Source organism: Lepidochelys kempii, chromosome 6, assembly GCF_965140265.1.
Source record: "Lepidochelys kempii isolate rLepKem1 chromosome 6, rLepKem1.hap2, whole genome shotgun sequence".
Classification (NCBI taxonomy): Eukaryota; Metazoa; Chordata; order Testudines; family Cheloniidae; genus Lepidochelys; species Lepidochelys kempii.
This window is the reverse complement of record NC_133261.1, coordinates 95,165,087-95,188,078: the sequence shown is the minus strand read 5'-3', so window position 1 is coordinate 95,188,078 and position 22,992 is coordinate 95,165,087. Positions and strand designations below refer to the sequence as shown.

Below are 22,992 nucleotides of genomic sequence, written 5' to 3'. Positions count from 1 at the left end.
ATACATCAATACATGAAATTGCTTTGGCAGAGTGCCACATTTTTTTTCAGCAGTGCCAAAAAGGCCCCTCTAAATTTAACATATAGCCTCAATTGCATGTAGCTTTTCCCAGAGACTAAGCTAGCTGTGCATAGACACAGTATGGCTTTGCTGTGTAAGGTGTTGGCATATGGAAATGCTGTTCTTGTACAAAGAAGTCACTTTAATGTTAGGTCAGTAAAGCAGTTCTAAGTGAAATGAAAACAACAAGGGTTGGCAAGTACTTTCCAGCTGCAAAATTTGTCTCCATTGACAGGTTATAAAGGCACCTTATGATTTCCATACTGCAATCCTGGCATCAGAATATCAGGAAAAGCTTTTTGCCCCTTTGTGAAGTTTCCTCTAGTGAAGGTTAAAAGGGAAGGCGGAGGACGCGGGGGGTGGGGGAGTGAGAGGGTGCGAGGGATTCAAACAACATCTAACGAACAGAGAACAGAATCACATAACAACACCTGAACAATGGACTCCAAGACACACTGACAAGACAGATGGACACAGACAAGACACAAGATCGCTACCAAGATTTTAAAAAAATAGGAAAAAAACCCCCTAAAAATAAATAAATATAACATTGAGACTGCAGAGGCAGCCACTGGTATTGGTACAACTCATCCAAAAAGAGTAAATAATAATTCAACTAAAAATAAAAGTTAAAAATAATCTCCCAAATCATGCACTACAGACTTGCTGGGTTAGCCTGACTGCATAGCTCTGATGAAACACAAAATGGCGTCATCACAGCTCATGCACAGATTAATGAAGGCCATGGTTAGTTAATCAGCTAAAACTACAGCATGCCACAAAAATGATCTTACACTGACCCAGAAATAAAGATACAACAGATATTCTGCACTTGCAATAAAATTCTTTTTATGCCATCTGCAGTTTGTAGGGATTTTATTGTTGGAAGGGTTTTTTTTTTTTTGCCTTGTTTTTTGTCTTTTGTGGGGGAAGAAGAAACAGTTCTTGCTTTTTTTTTAATGAAAAGAAATGTAAAAAGGGGGAGGTGACAAGAGAGGGTCTGTGCAGAAGCAAAAAAAGGAAGGAAATAAAAGGGAGAATAAAAAGAAAGGCATGCGGGGGGTGAGAATCTTCATTCTTTTGCACACAACTTTCTTGGGATGTCTTTTTTAATCTGGAAGTTTGAATTTTTAGGATGGCAAGAAAAGATTTTGTTGCCTTTGTTGGATTGCAGAGCTATCTCTCTCTCTCGCAAGTTGATTTAATCATTATTTTGTTGGAATTACTCCAAAAATACAAACCAAAAATTACAACAACTTTAAAAATTAAAAAAATAGCAATATGGCATCATCATGATTAAAAAAAATAAAATAAAATAAAGGTAACTAAAATATCAATCACCAAAAATTCATGCGGCACAAGATGAGGCGAAACGACAGAAAATGTTCTTCAAATATATACAACGTATATATCTATCTATATATACATGGAGCCTTATGTGTATATATTGATGGATATAGCTGTATAATTTTTTATTCTCTCTGCCCCATTCCTCCCCAAGGCTAACTGGCAGATGAAACTATTCCTTGAAAAACGAACAAATAAATAAATAAATAAATAAAAGGAAAATAGGGGGAAAAAACCCTCCAAAGAAAAAGAAAAAAACATGCTTTATTCACCAAGAATTAACAGTATCATGCATCTGTCCATATCAGTGGATGCTGGGGTTAGATGAGGGCATGAATTTCTGTGTAAACATGTGATTGGATGATAGGGACTATTGCAGATATTGGTCTCACATTACTTTAGTATATATACATATGTATATATATACTGTATACAGTGTATATATAGATCTAAACTATATAAACTCGAGGGGGTGTTTGGGGCTTATATAGAAGGATCAACCCCCTGAAAACCAAAGCCAAAATAAAAATATAACATAAAAAGGAGGGTGGGAAAAAAACCCAGAAGGCTCTGCATAAGTGATCAGTAAAACTTGTTCTTTTGTTTTGGCCATAAAAAACATCTGTAGCCAGAAAGTTCCATCAAGCAGCCATTGTCATTACAAATGTCACCTCATGTAATTCTGCCCCACAAGGATAGTCCTCATTTCAGACCCACGCACCTGGGACTCAGTCCTGTATTTTCTCGGTGCCCCAAGCCAGTGGGAGGGTTGATGGAGGTAAAAGTCAAGGTCTTAGTATCATTTCACTCTGGCTGTTGTGAATGACTAACCGTGGAAATGTAGCCTCTGGAAGATGAGGTGGATTGTATTTGTGCTTGAGAAATGATGCCTGTGTCAGGATTTACATCGGGCCCTTCTGTTCCCCTTGTCTCTCTCTCACTTTAGGTCCTTTGCGTTCTGTGTGGCTGAGGAGTTGAGAGCTATGCTGCACAATTTGAGCCCAAAGTATCCCCTTTGTGAGTGTCACACTAAAGGCAGTGTGTACCATTCACACACATTTAAGGGCAGAATGTGAGCCCCAGAGACAGAAACAGGGTAACATTCATTTTGCCTGATGCGGGATCTCTGGTCAGAGGATTTGACATTGAGGGGTGAGCAGCAGAACATGTCTCACAGAGTTCCTGCTGGAGATGGGTGTGATGGAAGACAGCTTTCAAATCCACTGGGTGCTCCATAGAAGCCCAGTGGTGCTAGCTGAAGGAGGGTTGCGCTGAATCAGCATTTCCCCTGATTTTCCTACCCATGATTCCTTCCACCCAGCACTGTGCTTTTCCTGCTGGCTACTTGCCTGCAGATCCCTAGTGGAAGAGACAGTGTGCCCTGCCCTGCTGCTTTCTGCAGCTAAAGCCTGTGTCCTTGGCAGACTTTCCACTGTGGAGCCCTAGCACTCAGGGTTACGTTGACAGAAAATGGAAACCCATGGATTAGTCTGGCGCATAAAGTAGAATAGTGTGTTCACAGTTGCATGTATACTAGCTTCTGTATATATAGATATATGTGCCTACCGTGTAGGTGTGTATATTTGTCACACACACATAGGTAAATGCAGTCGATGTTTTCATGTTTCAGGGCATGAATTACAGGTCTTTGGGTTTCTGCTGAAGGTTTGGCACATTGACTCCCTCCTGGGAAAAGCCTTCTGGTTTGATTTGCTAGAGTCAGCCTCAGGTTAAGTTTTTTGGATGAATGAAATACACCAAATAAATTCCTCTTGAAAAAGGCTGGGAAAGTCAGTCAGGCTAGTAAAAACTAGAAGCCTGCAACCAAAGCAGTTAGAAACCCACTGTCTGTGTGAACCCAGGGGGCCTGGGAGGTTTACCTCATAGCTGCGGATCATTCCTAGAGGTTATGTTACAGGATCTCGGTTTACTGGCAAGTGTTTGGGTATTGTTGTTTTGACTAATACCATAAGTGTGCTGGGCTGCAATTCCAACTCACTGCCCAATTATATGCATTTAATCTGAGTCAGTCCCAAAGGGTTATAAGGACAAACTTGACGGATGAAAGGGTAATGGTGCTGAGTTACAACAGCAGCTGTTAAGAAAAGAGAACCATGATTTTCAGGACACTGGAGGCTGTGTTAAAGGCAGATGAAATTTACTCCTCATTTTGCTGAGGGCTTATAGCTCAGACACACAAATACCCTCCAGGTTCAAACTTTGCACAGAATAGCTTTAAAAATCTTCCACCCACTGATTGTAGATGCATGATCAGAACAGCACAGTGGCTGCCTCTTTCTCTAATATGCCGTGTCAACACACTGGACCCAACTTTGGGGGTGTGAGAAATCTGAACCAAAATCTGGAACTGAATTGCACAAATGACTTCTACCTCTAGAATGGGCCAAACCAACACCTTTGGCCTGAGTACCCCAGACTTTGGGAGTATTTGAAATCCAGATCCAGATATAAATATGGTATCTTGGGCACACTTAGAGAATTGATTATAACAAGCAATTCAGCACTAATGCAGAGGAGGGAAATCTCTCCATTTTGGGTGACTTTCTCCCCAGCACCCTATGTGCCATTTAAGTCCTACTTTACCCCTGTATTAGGGTTTTAAGTGGCATATATGAGGTATTTAGGGCCTTCTGCACGAAGATGAATGTCAAACTTTCTTATCTTTAGACCATCAACCACTTTTCTGTTATTACTTTTCAAAGGGATTGTTATTAGACTCATTTATAGTGCTACCACTGCTTTTTAGGTACACTTCCATAGGTATGTGTGGTTACATGACAGATGGACCCAAGCTTGATCAGAGCCAGGACAGGAATGTCAGGGAGAGAATCTGGGGTATAAACAGGGAGCTCAACTGACATGCAGGTTGCAGGCTCCTAGCAGCAGTAAGTTTGCCTGTAGAAGTGCAAGTTGCCTGCCATCCCTGCTGTGCTGGGAGATGGCCAGCACAGCCCCTATACAAAAAAGAGCTGGAGAAGCAAGTTTCGTTTTTATACATCTTTTACTTTTATCGAAGTGGGCTAGAGGTATTTGGATCCAGAGTAGCTGTATGTTGAGGTTCAAGGTTTGGATTCAATGCAGAATTAGGCCTTGGGTTCAATGGTGCTGACATCTCACAAGTAGGTCTCATGACATTTTTGACCTCAAAGAGATGCAAATCTCATGATTTTCTGCCATCTTTAAACACATTCAAACCAGAATCTGAAAATGGTCTCCTCTGGGTGTTGGATTGGACCCAGAAAAAAAACCATAGGAATATATTTGGCTCTGGGGATTGGAGTCTGACTCACATGAAATCTGAAACGCTTTGAATTGAAGGAGGAGACTCTCTCCTGACCTTGACTCATTGTGCTTGTGTATTGCACAATGACCTTACTCTGGTATGCATCACATCTCACAGCTGCAGTAGGGTAACCATTTGTGTTTGGTAATGGATAGGTTACTGGATCATAGCTCTGGGTGTGAAGCAAAGCCACGTCCTGACATCTGGAACAAGCTCAGGGGCTTTAAAGGTTACCCATTATCAGAGGAACATGATGGGGCCTGAATTGGGTCTGTCTTTTAATTTCCCATTTGTTGCAGAACTGAAAAGAAAAGCCACAGGGTAGTGTAAAATACACTGACCTGCCAGCAGAACAGGAGGAAGCAACTTTAAATGAGTTTGATTAAAAACACAAGTAAAACCATCTGGTTCTTTCTCTCTCTGGGGTATCTGCTAAAGGAAGAGATCCTTGCAAATGGCCAAATCGTGCCCTGGCTGGTGAAGCAAGAGGGTACTGAGACACGTCCAATGCACCCTCCACCACAGGGGTCTGCTGACCAGAACAGGATGGTTCAAGGGACCCATGTACTTTTCTGCTGATTTCAGAAATATCAAAAGGACCATTCTACTTCCTTTGAAATTGGGGGATGGGGTGGGTTCTGACACTGAGGGTATATCTACACTAGAAACGTTATTGCGGCACATCTGCACCACTGTAGTGCAGACACTTACTACAGCATCAGAAGTGGTTCTTCCATCACTGTAGTAAATCCATCTCTCCAGGAGGTGGTATCTAGGTCAACAGCATAAATCTTCCATTGACCTAGAAGTGTCTACAACAGGACTTTGGTCAGCCTAATTACAGTAACTCCTCATTTAACGTTGTAGTTATGCTCCTGAAAAATGCAACTTTAAGTGAAACGATGTTAAACGAATCCAATTTTCCCATAGGATTTAATGTAAATGCGGGGGGTTAGGTTCCAAGGCAAAAAATTTGGGGCAGACAAAAGGCATTATATATTGTCCAATACTGTACTGTGGTTGGGAAGTGCCCCTGGCTTACCCCACACAGGCACAGCCCACTGCAGGCAAGGACACTAGGAAGCACCTTCGCAGCAGCAGTGGCAGCTTACCCGGAGAAGAACAGGCGCCAACTTTGCCAGGGGATGCTCTAGGCCTGCCCCTTCCTGTCCCCACTCCACTCTAGGCTCACCTCCTCTCACCCTCACTCCACCTCCTCTCCAGAGCATGCTGCATCCCCGCTCCCTCCTTCCCCCCTCCCGAAATTCCTAAGTGCCACCAAACAGCTGTTTGGCGGTGCTTAGGACTTTCTGGGAGCGAGGGGGAGGAGCGGAGATGTGGCACTTCCCCCTTCCTCCCAGCGCTTCCCTGCTGCCAAACAGCTGTTTGGCAGCGCTTAGGATTTTCTGGAAGGGAGGGGAAGGAGTGGAGACTCAGTACTTCCCCTCTCCTCCCCTCCCTCCCAGAAAGTCCTAAGCGCAGCCAAACAGCTGTTTGGCAGTGGGGGAAGCACTGGGAGGGAGGGGGAGGAGGCGGAGAAGAGGAACTTGTGCAATGCTCCCTTGTAAAGTCACTGCTCTTCCACAAAAACTTACAAGCAGTGGACAGAGCAGGCAGCCAAACGATGTTACAAGGGAGCATTGCACAACTTTTGACGAGCATGTTCCCTAATTGAGCAGTGACGTAACTTTGAAACAACGTTAAGCAGGAGGACGTTAAGTGAGGAGTTACTGTACATTGCACAGAAAATGAAATTTTTCGCAGCCCTGAGTGATGTAGTTAAGCTGAGCTAACTTTGTAGTGTAGACAGAAGATATCTAATTGAGGAGTAAAGTAAGCCCCAGCTAGCACTTGTCCACAGCAACATACTTGCTATCCAGTGGAGGAGTGACCATAGGTCTTCAGATCATAACTCTGTGTGTGGGAGGATCTGGTATATTAGCCATCCACCTCTCCTTGCACTGTGACTGATATAGCCCTGCTGCTTCTCCCTCTACTGACTTTGCACACTAGTGCTGCTGAGAGGATTTAATCCCAAGTGCATAAGTGAGCATCCACAGCAAAGATCACTTGGCCAGTGGGCCAGTCAACTCCTCCACTCAGTACCAGTGTAAATCCTGAGGCACTCTACTGACGTCAGTGTATCACCTTACCCTCTCAATGAGGCACTAGGGAGGGGTAATCCCCATTGTATATATGAGGCACAGAGACGTTTTGGGACCAAATTTTCAAAAGTGCCGAAGTCACTTATACTTTCAATGGGACTTCGGCTCCTACAGGCCAGATTTTCAAAGGTATTTAGGGCACCTAGTGGAATATTCCAAAATATTAGTGCAATGGCTTCTTCCTATTTTAGAAGCCTGCTCCTCCAGGCTTGACTCATTCACTGATGTTACATTCTCAGATGAATGTACCATCACAGAATGTACCATTCTGTACCATCACAATTCATCACCATGAAAAGAGCTGTGACACAGACTGGATGTTTTTTCTAAGAGATCTGCTCTAGGAATTATTTTGGGGAAGCCTGTGTTATAACGGAGATCAGACTAGATGATCACAATAGTCACTTTTGGCTTTTGAATCTATAAATCAATGACTCTATTGCATTGCAGGGAATGGACAAGAGGAGCAGGCTGATAAAAATCAGAAAATACTTCCATTTTGACAGTCAAAGAAAAAATGAAAGTTTATTGAGATCTTTGAAGATTAGTAGGGGTCTTTAAATGGACGAACCAATAGTTTCTGTTTCTTCAGTCCTTTGTGCATGGCACTAAATTCCATGGCCTTGTCTTAATAAGGCGCCACTGTGCTGATTCCCAGTGACTCACTGCTGCCTGTCTCTATGGTAGGTCTTACTGTGCCACTTGTACCCACCTCTGAGTCAGCTGTTTACATGCTAACCTAGTCTCATGATTGCCAGGCTGGGATGTAGGACAGCCTTAACTCCACTGTGGATTACAGAAAATATGCTGAATGCCAGGCAGTGGAGCACTGCCAAGTACAGCTGAGCCTGGTTACGTAACCCCAGCTGCATGAAAATGTTGGAGGAAAAGTTTTCAACTACCTGCCTGGCTAAGTGCATAGACCTTTATATTGATCTGGTAGAAGGGATAGAGGGGAGAGGCTCTACCATTTGCTTGCATCTGCCTGAGTGTCACTGCCTTCCCTAGTGGTTCCACTGTGGAATTTCCCAGCTACAGTCCAAAGCCATGTTAGTTATTGCATGACCAAGTTCTACCAAAAAAACAAACAAACAAAAAAAAAACCCACAACAACCAAAAAACGCAGGCTGCCTATGAAAGGTGGAAAAGAAATATGAAAGCACTAGCTTTGGGTGACTTTTATTATTATGACTATATTAATCTGAAAGCTTCAGGAAACTATGAACAGAACATTTTATGGGGGCTTTTTAGCAAAAAGAAAAATAACCCCAAACAAATAATAAACCAAAGCAAAAACAAAACAAAAACAAAAATTAAACAAACTATTTATGTGTTTCACCTTTAATGATGTAAGAGTCTAACCAAACTCCATTTTTTAATGTACACAGAAATTCGATGATATCTGTTCTCTATTATATAAATGCTTAACTCATGGCAAGCCTCAAAAAGACGACTTGAAAAAGTCTGTAAGAAATAAAACAGACTGCAGTTGCCTGCTGGATATCACATCATATATATCTCACCAGAAAGTAAAGCCATCAAACCATCAAAATGTATCTGGGTCTAAAGGGAGGAGTCAAATCATTTTCAAATGGCTACACTTCTGTTGACTCTTAATGGATACATTTTGAAGCATCATTACAGGTAACATGGCACAACTTAATACTAATTTTGCATTTACTGTGATACTCCCCAAGTTCTCTAGGCACACAGAGAACAAAACTAGTATGAATATAGTACCATGTTAACTGCATTCAGAATCCCATGGACAAATATATTTTTGCAGCATATCCTCAGAATAACGATTAATGAGGATTAAATAGTATTGACCATTCTTTATTGCTCCACTCTCTTCTCTCTCTTTCGCCCCTCAGTCCGTCCACCTTTAATATATGCTTTGGACCACATCAATTTCTTCCTCTCCACCTGAGCAGCACAATGGCTGCTACAAATACGTAGCACAACTGTTAACTATTAATTAATTAATTAGGGGCTGGTTCCAGGAAGTTTGGCTTCCTGTGAAAACAGCTTTCCATTAACTGAGAGGTTATTACGTCTCTGTCTTTTGTTATTGCCAACTCCATGGGATCTGATGCTTGGCTGTATAAATTTGTATTTTATATACTATATATGTATATGTATATTACATATACACATATAGCTATATATATGTATAAATTCACACACACACAAGCGCACACACACACACACACACACATATATATATATATGTGTATGTATTGTTTTTTGCAAATGAAATAAGAAAGCAAGCAAAACAAGACTGACCTGACTTACCTGTACTCGGCTCACATTCAATGAGGTCTTCGTCATCGCTGGAACATTCAGCGGATGAAACAATGTCATCAGTGGTCTAGCACGTGAAGGAAGGGATCAAAGAAGAGGGAAAAAAAGAAAAAAAGTGATAAGGCATTTCCTACCAAAAAGATTGTAACAGAGGCAGTTAACATTCCTGGGAAAATATTTTCAATTGCATCTTTTTAAAATGCTTGAGTTCTGTTCAACATTCCAGACATGTCTAGGTATTGTACACCTTCCATAATGTTGGTTTCCATTATACCAGGTAAAATTATTCCACTGTGCTGCTGAATATTTCAGGTATGTACAGATACAGTGTCCCCGCTATGCTGTTTAATATACCAAGTTGAACCTGTTGTGCTACTGAACAGACTAGGTACACCCACGTAAAACACGTGCTGGGCGTGCAAATGGTACAGATACAGCCAAAGTATGTCCAGTTAGAGCACATCTGGTGTTCTGCTGAAATACCACATAGGTCCATTCTGCAGCTGAGCATACTAGGGACTTTGAGGTTGAATGCAGTTACTGTACAGCTAAACATACTAGATGCAGTCAAATAACAGACACCTCCTGTGCAGCCAAATGTATCAGTTGCCCCCAGAGAACAAGCACGCTGTGTTGCTAAGCCCATCATTTGCACTCAGGCTGAGGGCACCTGCTGCTCTGCTAATCACTCCAGGTAGAATGCACCTGCTGCACTGGGAAACATTCCAGATATACCCAGACAGAGCACAACTGCTGCACTGCTAAGTAATGCAGGCACAATTCTTCTGTGCCGCTGACCATTCCAGATAAGTCCACATAGTGCAAAGTACAGTTTGGTCTGCTAACTGTAGAGAGATAGAGTCGAATGTTAATGGACCGGCAGCAGTACAGAAGGTGGGAAGGAAGATCTGGCACTGAAAGGCTTACGGCAAACTAAGAATATCCCTGGCCTTTGTGAGTTTCAGTATGTTACTTGCAGTTTCCAGCTGGTAATTTTGTTGTTGTTGTTGCTGGTCTAAATAATGAGCAGCATGTACTGCAGTGTGTTAGGGAGAAGTGTAATGGCTTCTCTCCCCAGCAGCAACTCCTTCATGTAATTGCTGTAATTAGTTGAATTAGTAATGTGGACCATTAGGGAGATTTTGTGGCAGCCTCCGGACACAGGTTATAATGTTCCTGCACATAGTAGAAAATTATCCTACCCTCAGCAGCATCAGCTCAACCTAAGTCTGCCACTGAAACAGTCTCTCTTTCCTGTTCCTTCCTGGCATGGTGCAGAAAGCCGCAGATCAGACACAGCCATGGGATCAGTGCAAGGACTCATGGAAGATCCATGTAAGAACTGTCCTTGCTGGGGCTGGCACAAGCTGCTACTTAACTCATAGACATTCAGGAGGAGTGTAATTTTCCTCAGTACCTTGTACTTAGGTTCCCAGGAGAGGTGTATTCATCCTGGGGACTTCAGGTCACTACAAATACACAACTCCTCATTCCACCAAAGGACTCTCCATCTTCCTCAAAAGGAGCACTCCCTTACCTTCCGAGCCCCCATATGACTATCTCAAAGGGCTCTTTCTCAAGAGGGCAGCCAGCCCCAGGCTCCTTACACAATTGTTCTTTAGCACAGAGCTGTCCTGGATTTGTGCCAGGAAACCTTGCCCCGACACTGGCCTCTGATGTGGGCACATGCCACTCTCCCTTTCTGCTTCTTGAGCTGAGAGACGGTGTGGGAGCCAGTAGGGGAGGTGAGGCAGGGAAGCCCTGATCTAATCTCTCCTCCTTTTGGCTGCAGAGTCTCTCTCCACCCCAGAACACCCAAACACTAGTCACTAGCCACTCACAGGTTGCATCCATTGGTCATTTTCCTAAGGGTTACACTCATCTAGTAGGGTTTTTGCTGGAGAATCCAAGTACTAGCTGAACACTGCTCGTCTTCCTGTTTGGTATATTAAGAAGTTAGTCAGTATATTCAGTTAGAACATACCTGAGGTACTGCTGAATGTATCAGGCACTTCTTCACACAAAGCTCTTTATGAGCTGCTGAACAAAACAAGTACTTCAAAATAGGTCACACCTGCTGTGGTGTTGAAGGTACCAGGTCCAACCTAACATTTCTCTGATTTCGGTGAGTTACGGTGGGCCTTGGAATATGACTAGGAGTAAGGGGGTGAAATTAAGATGTAGAAAAATAAAATCGGAATATCTATGAGGCTCACATAGAAAATAACCCATGGATAGTACTGGAAGTCTTATCACATGAATCACTTAATCTTGGACTCGACAGACAGAGGACTAGGAAACATTTGGAGGGCACAATCCTGCAGTGGCCCATCGGGAATGGATTACATGGGACCTATGCCTTGGAAGAGCAGCTAGTTAAACAGGCATCAGACCACCTAGTCTATATATTGTGTTATTTTTGACTATGCAAATGGCCTTCTTAGGAGCCAGGCTGAGGAAAAAACAGTCTACTTACAACCTTTTTGCTCTGGACTTCAAGAATGTCACATGTGGTTCAGGAGGTAGAAGAATGTAAGGAACTTCAAGTATCATGTTCAAAGAGATCTTGCTGGCTTTGGTACCAAGGTTCTTTCTTTGGCTGAACTGACATCTTCGTAGGGGTAGACGTTTTGTTGAAATGCTAAGGCTGATTTCTCACTTTAAATGAATTGGCTAGAATGCCTGTCTGTTCAGCACAGGGTGGGCAGAGGAGAGACGTGCAAGACGTATGTTCGGTACCTATAACCTCCTTCCTACCAGATATATTTTAAGAAGCATCATTCATCCAAAAGGATACCAAACCACTTTATAAACAATACATATAGGAAGCATATTTCCCAACAGTGAAATGCAGCTGCCTCTGGAATGAAACATGTTAACTATTAAACTACAAAACTACAAAATAACAAGTGAAGAGTACTGAACTGAAAATGCTGGGATGGCATGTAATTAACCACACTGAAATCTGGACACCACAGACACCCTTACCACTTGCAAGAAGTACCATAGGATCTTTCTAAGTTTTATATTTAGAAGAAAGAGGACACTTCCAGAAGTGCTAGAGGTCCATGCTGGGATACTGGATTGATAAGGACTCTGAGGGAATTGCATGACCTGCTGGATCACCAACAGCTCTTGTAGAAATTGAGCTTTCTTTGTTAGATTAGAGGACTTGGCAAGTTCAGAGCCAGGATGCTATGGCTAAAAACCTTTGAGAGGAGGCAGAAATGGATTGGTTGCAGTAGGATATAAGCATGACAATTACAATATGCTGCTTTTTTGTTGATCCTTTATATATCATATGATGACTTTGGATGATACAAGCTTGGAATCAAATCCAACAGCAATGCCAATCTGAGTCAAGTGTGTTCCTGGAAAATAAGGAGCTCACTTGGAACATCTGCTTTCTCCTCTTGCTGGCACCATCTCCTGCAGAAGCTGGCAGATGCAGAACTTTGAAGTAGGACACTAGCTGTGAGCAAGAAAGAGCTGCGCAGGCAGTTGGGCTGACACCTTTTCATCTTTCAGCTCCCTCTCCCTCCTACAAGTCAGCTCAAGGCCTGAGCATCGCATATACTGCACAGACTACATATGTACATCCCCTAGATAAATGGTTTAAAGGGAAAAGGCTTATACAATTCTGATGCTTAACTGAATTCTAATGATTTACTGCAAGTGGCTTTCCTCTGTCACCCCGCCACCTTCCCAATTCTAAATACTGTGTTTTAAGGTTATCTTTTTTAAAATCTGTAAGCAAATCTGGAGGCCTTGAGAAAGGGGCCCGCTAGAGTGGACAAGAATCAGGCAAAATGCTAGCAGATGGCGCCCAATTCTACACCTAACAATCCTGCCGGTCCTGACCTGCAGCACGTCTTGCTATTCCAGGACTGCTCTCCAACACAGCTTTACCAACACACCTCAGTTGTGACCAGCTAACTCACCCTGCACCCTAACTGCAGCTGCTGATAATGCCAGATTATGTAATAGCTTTGTATGTACAAAAATTAGGATTAGAAAGAAAGGCCACCAAAGCTAGTATAATTTTTTGACCAAAGCCAAGATCGCTAGAAACAACAGGAAGGACTAATTCAGTAAGCCATCTTGCCACCTACCATCCTGTATTATTTTTCCCCAAGACATGCCTTATCCTTCCATCGCTATTTGTTTTCCCAATGCCCACACATGTTGGCTTTCCATGCACTTCCTTCAGTTCACATACCCAACATATGAATCATACTAGGTAGTATTTCAATGAGGAGGAGCAGAAAACTAGAGCAAATGAGCCCCTTAGGAGACCAGAAAGCCTTGTGGCTGGAATCTGTCACTTTCAAGACCATCTCATGAGACCAACATGACCTGCAAAGGGTGATGCAGCTTCACAAGACAGCATGGTCTAATGGAAAATAAGCATGGGCCTTGTCAACGTTCCTTCCCCACTCTGAACTCTAGAGTACAGATGTGGGGACCTGCATGAAAGACCCCCTAAGCTTATTCTTACCAGCTTAGGTTAAAAACTTCCCCAAGTACAAACTTTGCCTTGTCCTTGAACCGTATGCTGCCATCACCAAGCGTCTTACACAAAGACCAGGGGAAGAGCCTACTTGGAGACGTCTTCCCCCAAGCCCTACACCCCCTTTCCTGGGGAAGGCTTGATAAGAATCCTCACCATTTGTACAGGTGAACACAGCCCCAAACCCTTGGATCTTAAGAACAATGAAAAATCAATCAGGTTCTTAAAAGAAGAATTTTCATTAAAGAAAAGGTAAAAGAATCACTTCTGTAAAATCAGGATGGTAAATACCTTACAGGGTAATCAGATTCAAAACAGAGAATCCCTCTGGGCAAAACCTTAAGTTACAAAAAGACACAAAAGCAGGAATATACATTCCATTCAGCACAGCTTATTTTACCAGCCATTAAACAAAAGGAAATTTAACGCATTTCTAGCTAGATTACTTACTAACTAACAGAGGTTGTGAGGCTGCATTCCTGATCTGTTCCTGGCAAAAGCATCACACAGACAGACAGACCCTTTGTTCCCCCCCCCCGCTCCAGATTTGAAAGTATCTTGTCCTCTCATTGGTCATTTTGGGTCAGGTGCCAGCGAGGTTATCTTAGCTTCTTAACCCTTTACAGGTGAAAGGGTTTTGCCTCTGGCCAGGGGGGATTTTATAGCACTGTATACTGAAAGGTTTCAGAGTAGCAGCCGTGTTAGTCTGTATCCGCAAAAAGAAAAGGAGTACTTGTGGCACCTTAGAGACTAACAAATTTATTTGAGCATAAGCTTTCGTGAGCTACAGCTCACTTCATCAGATGCATGCAGTAGAAAATACAGTGGGGAGATTTTATATACGCATACACACTGTAACAAGAGTGATCAGGTAAGGTGAGCTATTACCAGCAAGGGGGCGGGGGTAGGAACCTTTTGTAGTGATAATCAAGGTGGGCCATTTCCAGCAGTTGACAAGAACGTGTGAGGAACTGTGTGTGTGTGTGGGGGGGGAATAAACATGGGGAAACAGTTTTACTTTGTGTAATGACACATCCACTGCCAGTCTTTATTCAAGCCTAAGTTAATTGCGTCCAGTTTGCAAATTAATTCCAATTCAACAGTCTCTTGTTGGAGTCTGTTTTTGAAGTTTTTTTGTTGAAGAATTGCCACTTTTAGATCTGTAATCGAGTGACCAAAGATTGTGTTTTCTGACTGGTGTTTGAATGTCATAATTCTTGATGTCTGATTTGTGCCCATTTATTCTTTTATGTAGAGACTGTCCAGTTTGGCCAATGTACGTGGCAGAGGGACATTGCTGGCATATGATGGCATATATCACATTGGTAGATGTGCAGGTGAACGAGCCTCTGATAGTGTGGCTGATGTGATTAGGCACTGTGATGGTGTCCCCTGAATAGATATGTGGGCACAGTTGGCAACGGGCTTTGTTGCAAGGATAGGTTCCTGGGTTAGTGTTTTTGTTGTGTGGTTGCTGGTGAGTATTTGCTTCAGGTTGGGGGTCTGTCTGTAAGCAAAGACTGGCCTGTCTCCCAAGATCTGTGAGAACGATGGGTTGTCCTTCAGGATAGGTTGTAGATCCTTGATGATGCATTGGAGAGGTTTTAGTTGGGGGCTGAAGGTGATGGCTAGTGGCGTTCTGTTATTTTCTTTGTTGGGCCTGTCCTGTAGTAGATGACTTCTGGGTACTCTTCTGGCTCTGTCAATCTGTTTCTTCACTTCAGCAGGTGGGTATTGTAGTTGTAAGAATGCTTGATAGAGATCTTGTAGGTGTTGTCTCTGTCTGAGGGGTTGGAGCAAATGCGGTTGTATCGTAGAGCTTGGCTGTAGACAATGGATCTTGTGGTGTGGTCTGGATGAAAGCTGGAGGCATGTAGGTAAGCATAGCGATCTGGTATAGGGTGGTGTTTATGTGACCATCGCTTATTAGCACAGTAGTGTCCAGGAAGTGGATCTCTTGTGTGGACTGGTCCAGGCTGAGGTTGATGGTGGGATGGAAATTGTTGAAATCATGGTGGAATTCCTCAAGGGATTCTTTTCCATGGGTCCAGATGATGAAGATGTCATCAGTGTAGTGCAAGTAGAGTAGGGGCATTAGGGGACAAGAGCTGAGGAAGCGTTGTTCTAAGTCAGCCATAAAAATGTTGGCATACTGTGGGGCCATGCGGGTGCCCATAGCAGTGCCGCTGGTACAGAAAGGTGGTTACCCTTCCCTTTATACTTATGACAAGCCTGTTGGTCAGGAACTCCTGAGTTCCGTTATGAGCTTTCCACCAACTGCTTTCATGGCCTTAGTAAAAATAATTTAACCTCTTGATGCATCTCTCCCCATTTGTCAAATGAGGTTGATAATACTCACCTGTCTTCCAGGGGGATTGTGAGGATTAATTAGTTAATGCCTGCCCAGTGTTCTGAAGATGCTAAGTGCTAAGTATTATTATCTACGGGCAACTGCACACTAACCACTTCAGGTATCTAATTACTCCATAAGGGCTTTCTAGTCAAAATGATATGAACAAGGCATCTCCCTACAAAGGGATGTTTTGTGCTTTCATTTGAGAGAGTAATAGAGAGAAAATATTTGCCTGCCCTGTACATTAGCTAAATTCTATATTAAAAAGAATAATTCATGCTATCCTATTTTAAAATATGGATTTCATTTTTTAATCCCAGCACTGAAATTACTTGGCCCTGTATTAAGGGCCATAAAACTAAAGATAGGTATTATAATAACTTTCAATAAAATCTCTCTCTGGCAGGAACCCTTTTTATTCCTTCCCTGAAAGATTTTTTATTGCATTTATATTATTTTTTTCTCTCCCTCTCTCCAGTGTTTATTGAAATTACCTTGGAATAAAACCAGGGCAGGAGAAAGCTCAAAACTCTGCATCCACCTTTGAGGATTTATTTATGGGCATATTTACCTTCTCATTCTCTCAATTTCACAGAACTGACTCTCCATTCCCTCCAATGAATTATTGTTTCTGTAATCACCTGCTTCTAATTATTCACTCCAAGGGCCTCTTCAATCTTGCCTTGGTGATGGTTCTGCATCTTTGTTCATTACTATACATCACTGCTATTGAGAAGGAAGTCTGGTTGGCATGGCAAAGCCTGGTCAAGACAATTCTACTCCCCTTCTCTCCCCAAATGCACAACGTCCCAATTTATGCCTCAGATGCACAACCTTTGCCCCTTTGTTCCATGCAAAGTGGCAGGCTCTGAATACCCACTTCCCACTCTACTGTAGATGTGCAATGCTTTTGGTCACCTTGCTCCCTGGGTGCACCATTATTTGACGGAGATTAAGCACAGGATAAAATAAGCCCTGCCACAAAACAGCTTTATGAAATTATAAATAATGCAACCAAGAATGATGGAGTTCTCACTGCCAGTAAGAAAGAAAAGAGAAGAACCCATAAATATTCCCCGAGTCCAACAGACTAACTGCTCCACAGTACTTTCTCGGTGGCAGGTTCACTCTTTAAAGGAGGATTAAATTCTCCTACCTGCCTACCATTTGAATTTCTCTCCCCCTCTGCATGCCCTACTCTGAGTCCACCACTGCACTCTGAATGCATTTTTCAGTTTCTTTGAATGGGAGAAGCGTAAATCCCATTGTCACTGAGGAACCACAGTTTATATTTAATCTAGGGATGGGCCCATTCCAAAACCCTGGGTTCAAACATTTCCTAACATTGGGGATGTTTGGCTGTAGATCTGCACTTTGCATCTTCCTTGCATCGTTATAATGAGCTGACCTGAAACCCTGTATTTGAACATCCCAGAATATTCAGATGCAAATCCAAATGTTATGGATCAAGTATCTCTCTCACCTAAACTAGGGTTGGCTCAACCAGTTCAGATACATTAAAGAGCACCCAAACCTTTCCCTAAATTCAACCCAAACCTGTGAAATTTTCATGATGTTTGAAAAAGTCTCAAAAAGGTCTCCTGAACTCAACTGCTTGTCTCTCTCCCCGTCACCATGCCACTATACTTCCTGGCTCTGTTTCAGACCACAAGTACTGATATTCCATAAGAGTATGGGCTCAGGATATTTACTGGGCTTGTCAAAACTACTAAGTGGGGAAGTCTCTTAATCTCTCATGATAGCCTATGCTGGTATCATTTCAAGTCTGGGTACCACACCAAAGAGACTCTGATAACTGAACATTGTCTCGTTAAACATGGTACTAACATGCTATCATACCTGGTAATCCTCACTTATTTAATGGGAATCCTCACCTATCCTGTCTATGCTTTAAGCCTTTTTTCCCTTAATTTGTTTCAAACTTTTCCATTTCATCTTTGCAAATGCCTCAGAGGTGGTGACATTATTGCATGTCTGGGAGATTCAGTCTGGACCTGCACAAACAACTACCTCCAGATGGAAATAATGTGCAACATATGAGTGGGGAATACATGAATTTGGAGCTTGTAATGCGACAAGATAGCAACAAAGATGCTGCAGTTTTGGTCTGTGTGTACACAGCAGAGGCACCAGATCAAAGGACAGGGAATTGGTAGTCCCTCTCTGTGCAGCTTAGCTGAGGCTACAGATGGACTAACTGGGCTTTCAATATGTATTAGTTTCAACAGAGCTGCACCAATTTACATCAGCAGAGAACATGGTCCTCTATGTTTAGTCTTGGGCACTTCCATGCCAGAAAGATATAGACAAATGGGAGGGAATTTTAGCAACACTAACCACGCACAACTTGGCTAAAGAAGGACTAATGGAAGCACAGTAAGTGCCTACAAGTATCTCAATGGTGTAATAAACATCAAGAAGTAAGAAGAATTATGTAGGGTGCTCCAACATGGTACTTGGATGAAATTAAGCAAAAGAACATGTAGGATGACTGCCAGGAAAAAATGCTTGACAGTGAGCTCTCAGACTGTGAAGCAGACTCCTCAGGGAAGTGCTGGAAATCATCAACATTGAGGCCTTGTCTACATTAACCCTGTAAGTCAATTTAAGTTACGCTAGTTAAGTTACGTAAGTTACATAACTAATATCGATTTACAGCAGTGTCTACACCATGCTATGTTGGCGGGACATGCTCTCCTGTCGACATAGCTTCCGCCTCTCATTGAGATGGAGTTCTGAAGTGGACAGGAGAGCGCTCTCCCATCGAATAATCGTGTCTTCATGAGACCCACTAAATCAATGCCCGCTGCATCAAATGCCGCAGCATTAATTTAGTTCATAGTGAAGACAAGCCCTTCGACAAAGCAAACACACCAGCCAGTTATGAGTATCAATGTTATGAGTGTATAGGCCTCAATGAACAGCATTTTCCCCCTTCTATTTTAAATATAATCTGGTATTTACACCATGCTCATCAGCACCAAACACCTCCTTATCCATTTCTTGGGCCATTCCAAAAGCAGACAGTAAAGATGTCCAGCATGGGATTCCAGCTGTTCATGTTTCACTTTGAGCAAAGAGGTGTCACTGCCAGAGGTCCCCTCATTGTTTTTGTATAAACAAAGGGATTCTCAAATGCCCTAGATCCAGACTGGCTGGGAGCCAGTCGGTAACCAGCATGCATAGAATTTTCCACATTAACATGACTTAGAAAAACAAACAAACAAACAAACCCAACAACAATACTCAAACCACCCAAAATCAACCTCAGCACATTTCCTGGCTGTGTGATCCTGGCTGGACACAAAAGAGCAAATTGATTTGCAGTCAAATGAGATCGTTATATAGGGTTCATAATAGATCTACCCACTGTAACAAAAGCAACCATTCGGGCATCATCATCACAGACAAGAGATTAAATAACCAGTCATGTAGACTAAAGAAATGAGAAAAGTAGCCCCAGCTGCATGTCAAGTCCACTACCATGGGTGATATTGTTTAAAAAGAGCCTTACAAGCCAAATTAGCCCTTTGGGAACACAAACATGCTTCAGCAGAATCAGTAGTTCATTAAGATTGTAAAGCCAGCCTCTTTTTGACCAGATTTGATGCCAAGTACCAAGGACTTTTGTTCCTATCCCTAAGCTGCACAAAGACAATGGGGCTAAAAAATAAATCAATCAGTGTTTCTGCTGTCTTAAGCCTTTTACCTGCATCAGCTGCTGGTGGGAACAACGATGGAGTTTGTGGTGGGGAGGACAGAGAAAAGAAGAGGGGAGGATTAATCTGTGTGTTGTTCAAGGCACCCTGACAGAGGAAAGAGGAGTATTGAACCACAGCAGCTTAACCAAACTTCACTGTACCTTCCCCAAAGCAGGGGGAATGTAATGCTACGTGGTGTTCCGCTGATAAGCAAATCCCTCTAAATCCTTTCAATTTATTTCTTGGCCTAGAGAAATTACATATTATTTAGGAGTTAGATAAATAAATAAACAGAAACTCATCTCCAGGAATCTAGAGTGGTTGTTTATTGATTATATATACACACACACACAAAGTCTCTTGCTTTCTGTTTCTCTCGTTTTATATTAGAGCTGTGCCCAATAACTCCCCATGTGGTTAAAGGCATGCCAACATTTCCATTGTGAATCCCTCAATGCACCCCCCAGAGATTTGCAGGAGTTTAGAACTCTACTGTAAAATATAAACTCTTGGCTAAAAACCCAGAGGATATGGTTTCTATACAAGAGGGGGAAGGAATTTTCTTTTTTATCCAATCTCTCCTTCCCATATTTTTAATCCAATCTTTCCTTCCCATATTCATTTGGCTGCTTTTCCAGAGATATTTTCAAGATATCTGTAAAATGTTGTTATGTGAGTGTGTTGCTAATGACTCCTTATGAAAAGTGCAATGCCTCAGAGTATTCATGAGGGAAGAGTTTTCAAAATCTAATTTACTTTGCAATGTGTGATGCAGTTTATTTGCTTTTTTCTACATTGTTTAGCTTGGGAGAGCGAATCAGCAAGAGCAATCAGTTTCACTTTCTCATTACAGTATTGGGCACTAGCCCCATAAAGTAGATATATATGCTATAGGCAATGGCTCCGATTTTTAAAGACGGGCGGGTAAAGTTAGGCTGTTTAGGTGCATAAATAAGTGTCCTGATTTGCAAAAGTGCCAACCCCCCCAGCAACTCCCACTGAAGTCAACAAGAGCCACTGGGAGCTCAGCACTATTGAAATTCAGACAATTTATTTAGCAGCCTAACTTTAGGCATCTGTTTTTGAAACTATTAGCCAGAACTGTTTGTAAAGCCTTTTCTCCCAAAGTTGGTCCCAAGACTCCCTAATGGACAATTACAGTCCATCCCAAAGGCTCTTTGAAGACTTCCGGGTAGGTCTGCAATGTGCCTTGATTTCTCCTTGGATCATCCAAGAAAAATTAACACTTTGAACATAACTTCTTATAACGTTATGAATGCATTTGATGGCAAAGGCTTCAACTTTTTCTTTTAAACAGCTGGTGTAATCTATAAGCAGGGCACTGGGAGTCAGAGTGCTCAGTTTTATATTCCTGGTTCTGCCAGAGATTCACTGTATGACCTCAGGCAAGTCACTTCACCTCCCTGTACCTCTGTTTACCCATCTGTAAAACGGGGATAAAAATAACTTTCTTCCACATGGGCATATTGTTAGTCTTTTAAAGTGCTTTGAGATCTTTGGATCAAAGTGTAAGTGCAAAGTATCAATAAATTGGCAAAGAGAGGTCTACATTTGAGAAAGCTTGAAACTCAGATGGTCTGAGAAGCATCAGCTACCCTTTTGGGACTCAGCCTTTAGAAAGAGTAAATGGGCCCTTTCCCTGTGTGTTAGCCCTGCACTTAATAACTGTGTCAGAAGAATATTTCTCATTTACACTCTGCTCCTTTGCTGGAAATCAATATGTTGTTTGCTGGCATTTTTTCCCCTCTTCTCCTGGACATCTTTATTTAGCTTGTCTTTTCTTCTTTGGAGGGGAGGGAGTTGTGTTTGATTTTACTCTGTTATTGATTAGATCATTCTGAGCAAGAAATAAATAACTAAATACAGCACAGTTGCTTTAATGACAATCTTTTAAGACTCAAAATCTCCACACCATGTTGCTTCCCCTCCTAGCAGGTGATTTAAAAGAAACAAAATCTATAAACTAAGATGACGATGCAATAAAAAGAAAGAGGCTGCCACACAGACTATTTAAGATGCATTTATTTTTATGTGCTCATTAATAAAACTACTTGGGTCCCATTTCTATTTTTAAAGCAGTGCAGATTCCGCTGCCATTGCACCTTCTGCTAGGATCCCGTCAGATCTTTAAAATAGGCAGGGTGGGCCCCAGTTACTTTACTACTTGTTATCATTAAAGAAAATACTGCACTTTTCATAAGAAGAAGGTGATGCCCTGGATTGTTGGCCAAATTCCAAACTGGGTAACTGTTTAGGCTCTTTAAATTCTCCTTGTAACTTTCACTGGACAAGGTATTCTTTACTTCCATGAACTAGACAATGGTGTAGTATTACTGTGCACTACCAGACAACTGCCATATTCCATACCAGAAATGGCTTTATTTCCATCTGGGGTCTTCTTCTTAGAGTATGCGCAATGTGCCTTAGCTGGCACCTGACCAGGATTCATCACCAAATTTGGTCCGCTGGTTTGATCATTAGCTTCCCTGGCCTGGTGAAATGACCCCTCAAATGATAGATTTCATGATTCTAAGGGAAGGAAGGAATGAGAGCAGACTAAAGACAACGGGCTTCAAAAAAGCAGGTTTTAACAAACTCAGAGAACTGGTAGGTAAACTCCCATGGGAAGAAAATCTAAGGGATAAAGAAGTTCAGGAGAACTGGCAATTTCTGAAGGAGAGAATATTAAAGGCACAACTGCAAACTATCCTGATGCAAAGATAGGAAGAATAGTAAGAGACTAATATATCACAATCAGGAGGTTATCTTTAAAAAGGGAAACAAAGAGAATTTGGGGAATTATAGACCAGTCAGCCTAACTTTGATACCTGGAAAGATATACTGAAACAAATTTTAATCAATATATAAGCACCGAGAGGATAATAGGTGCAACACCCTAGCACCCCGCTATTCACCACTGTTATGTAATTAGGATATGTTTTGTACAAAGTGTGCCTTGTGAGGTATCATTCTATAAGTCTTGATCTGCTAGACATTAATATCTCGCTGGATTGCACATGTTATTGTCATATGTGAAGTTATGAAGTTTGGCTGTGTGTGTGTTACTGAAACATGTTGTGAGGTTGAAAGCACCCACAAGCAGCCTTTCAGGTACAACAGTAAAAAGGCCAAACAATGTTAATGGCTTATTGAGGAAATGCACACAAACACAAGGATTACCCTAGGAACTGTGTACAATAGAAACT

General features: G+C 42.1%; 1 protein-coding gene across 10 annotated transcripts in view; it reads right to left on the bottom strand.

Moving 5' to 3' along the window:
• NRXN3 (neurexin 3) overlaps nucleotides 1–22,992 on the bottom strand; it is a 1,402,093-nt gene that overhangs the window by 44,710 nt on the left and 1,334,391 nt on the right. For 6 of the 10 annotated variants that reach the window (XM_073349317.1, XM_073349319.1, XM_073349321.1 and 3 more), the window contains one exon: nucleotides 9,172–9,247. In XM_073349317.1, the coding sequence (XP_073205418.1) occupies nucleotides 9,172–9,247 (76 nt within the window). Of the gene's footprint in view, nucleotides 1–9,162; nucleotides 9,248–22,992 lie in introns of all 10 variants that reach the window. The other 4 variants (XM_073349326.1, XM_073349323.1, XM_073349320.1 and 1 more) reach the window with 1 other exon arrangement.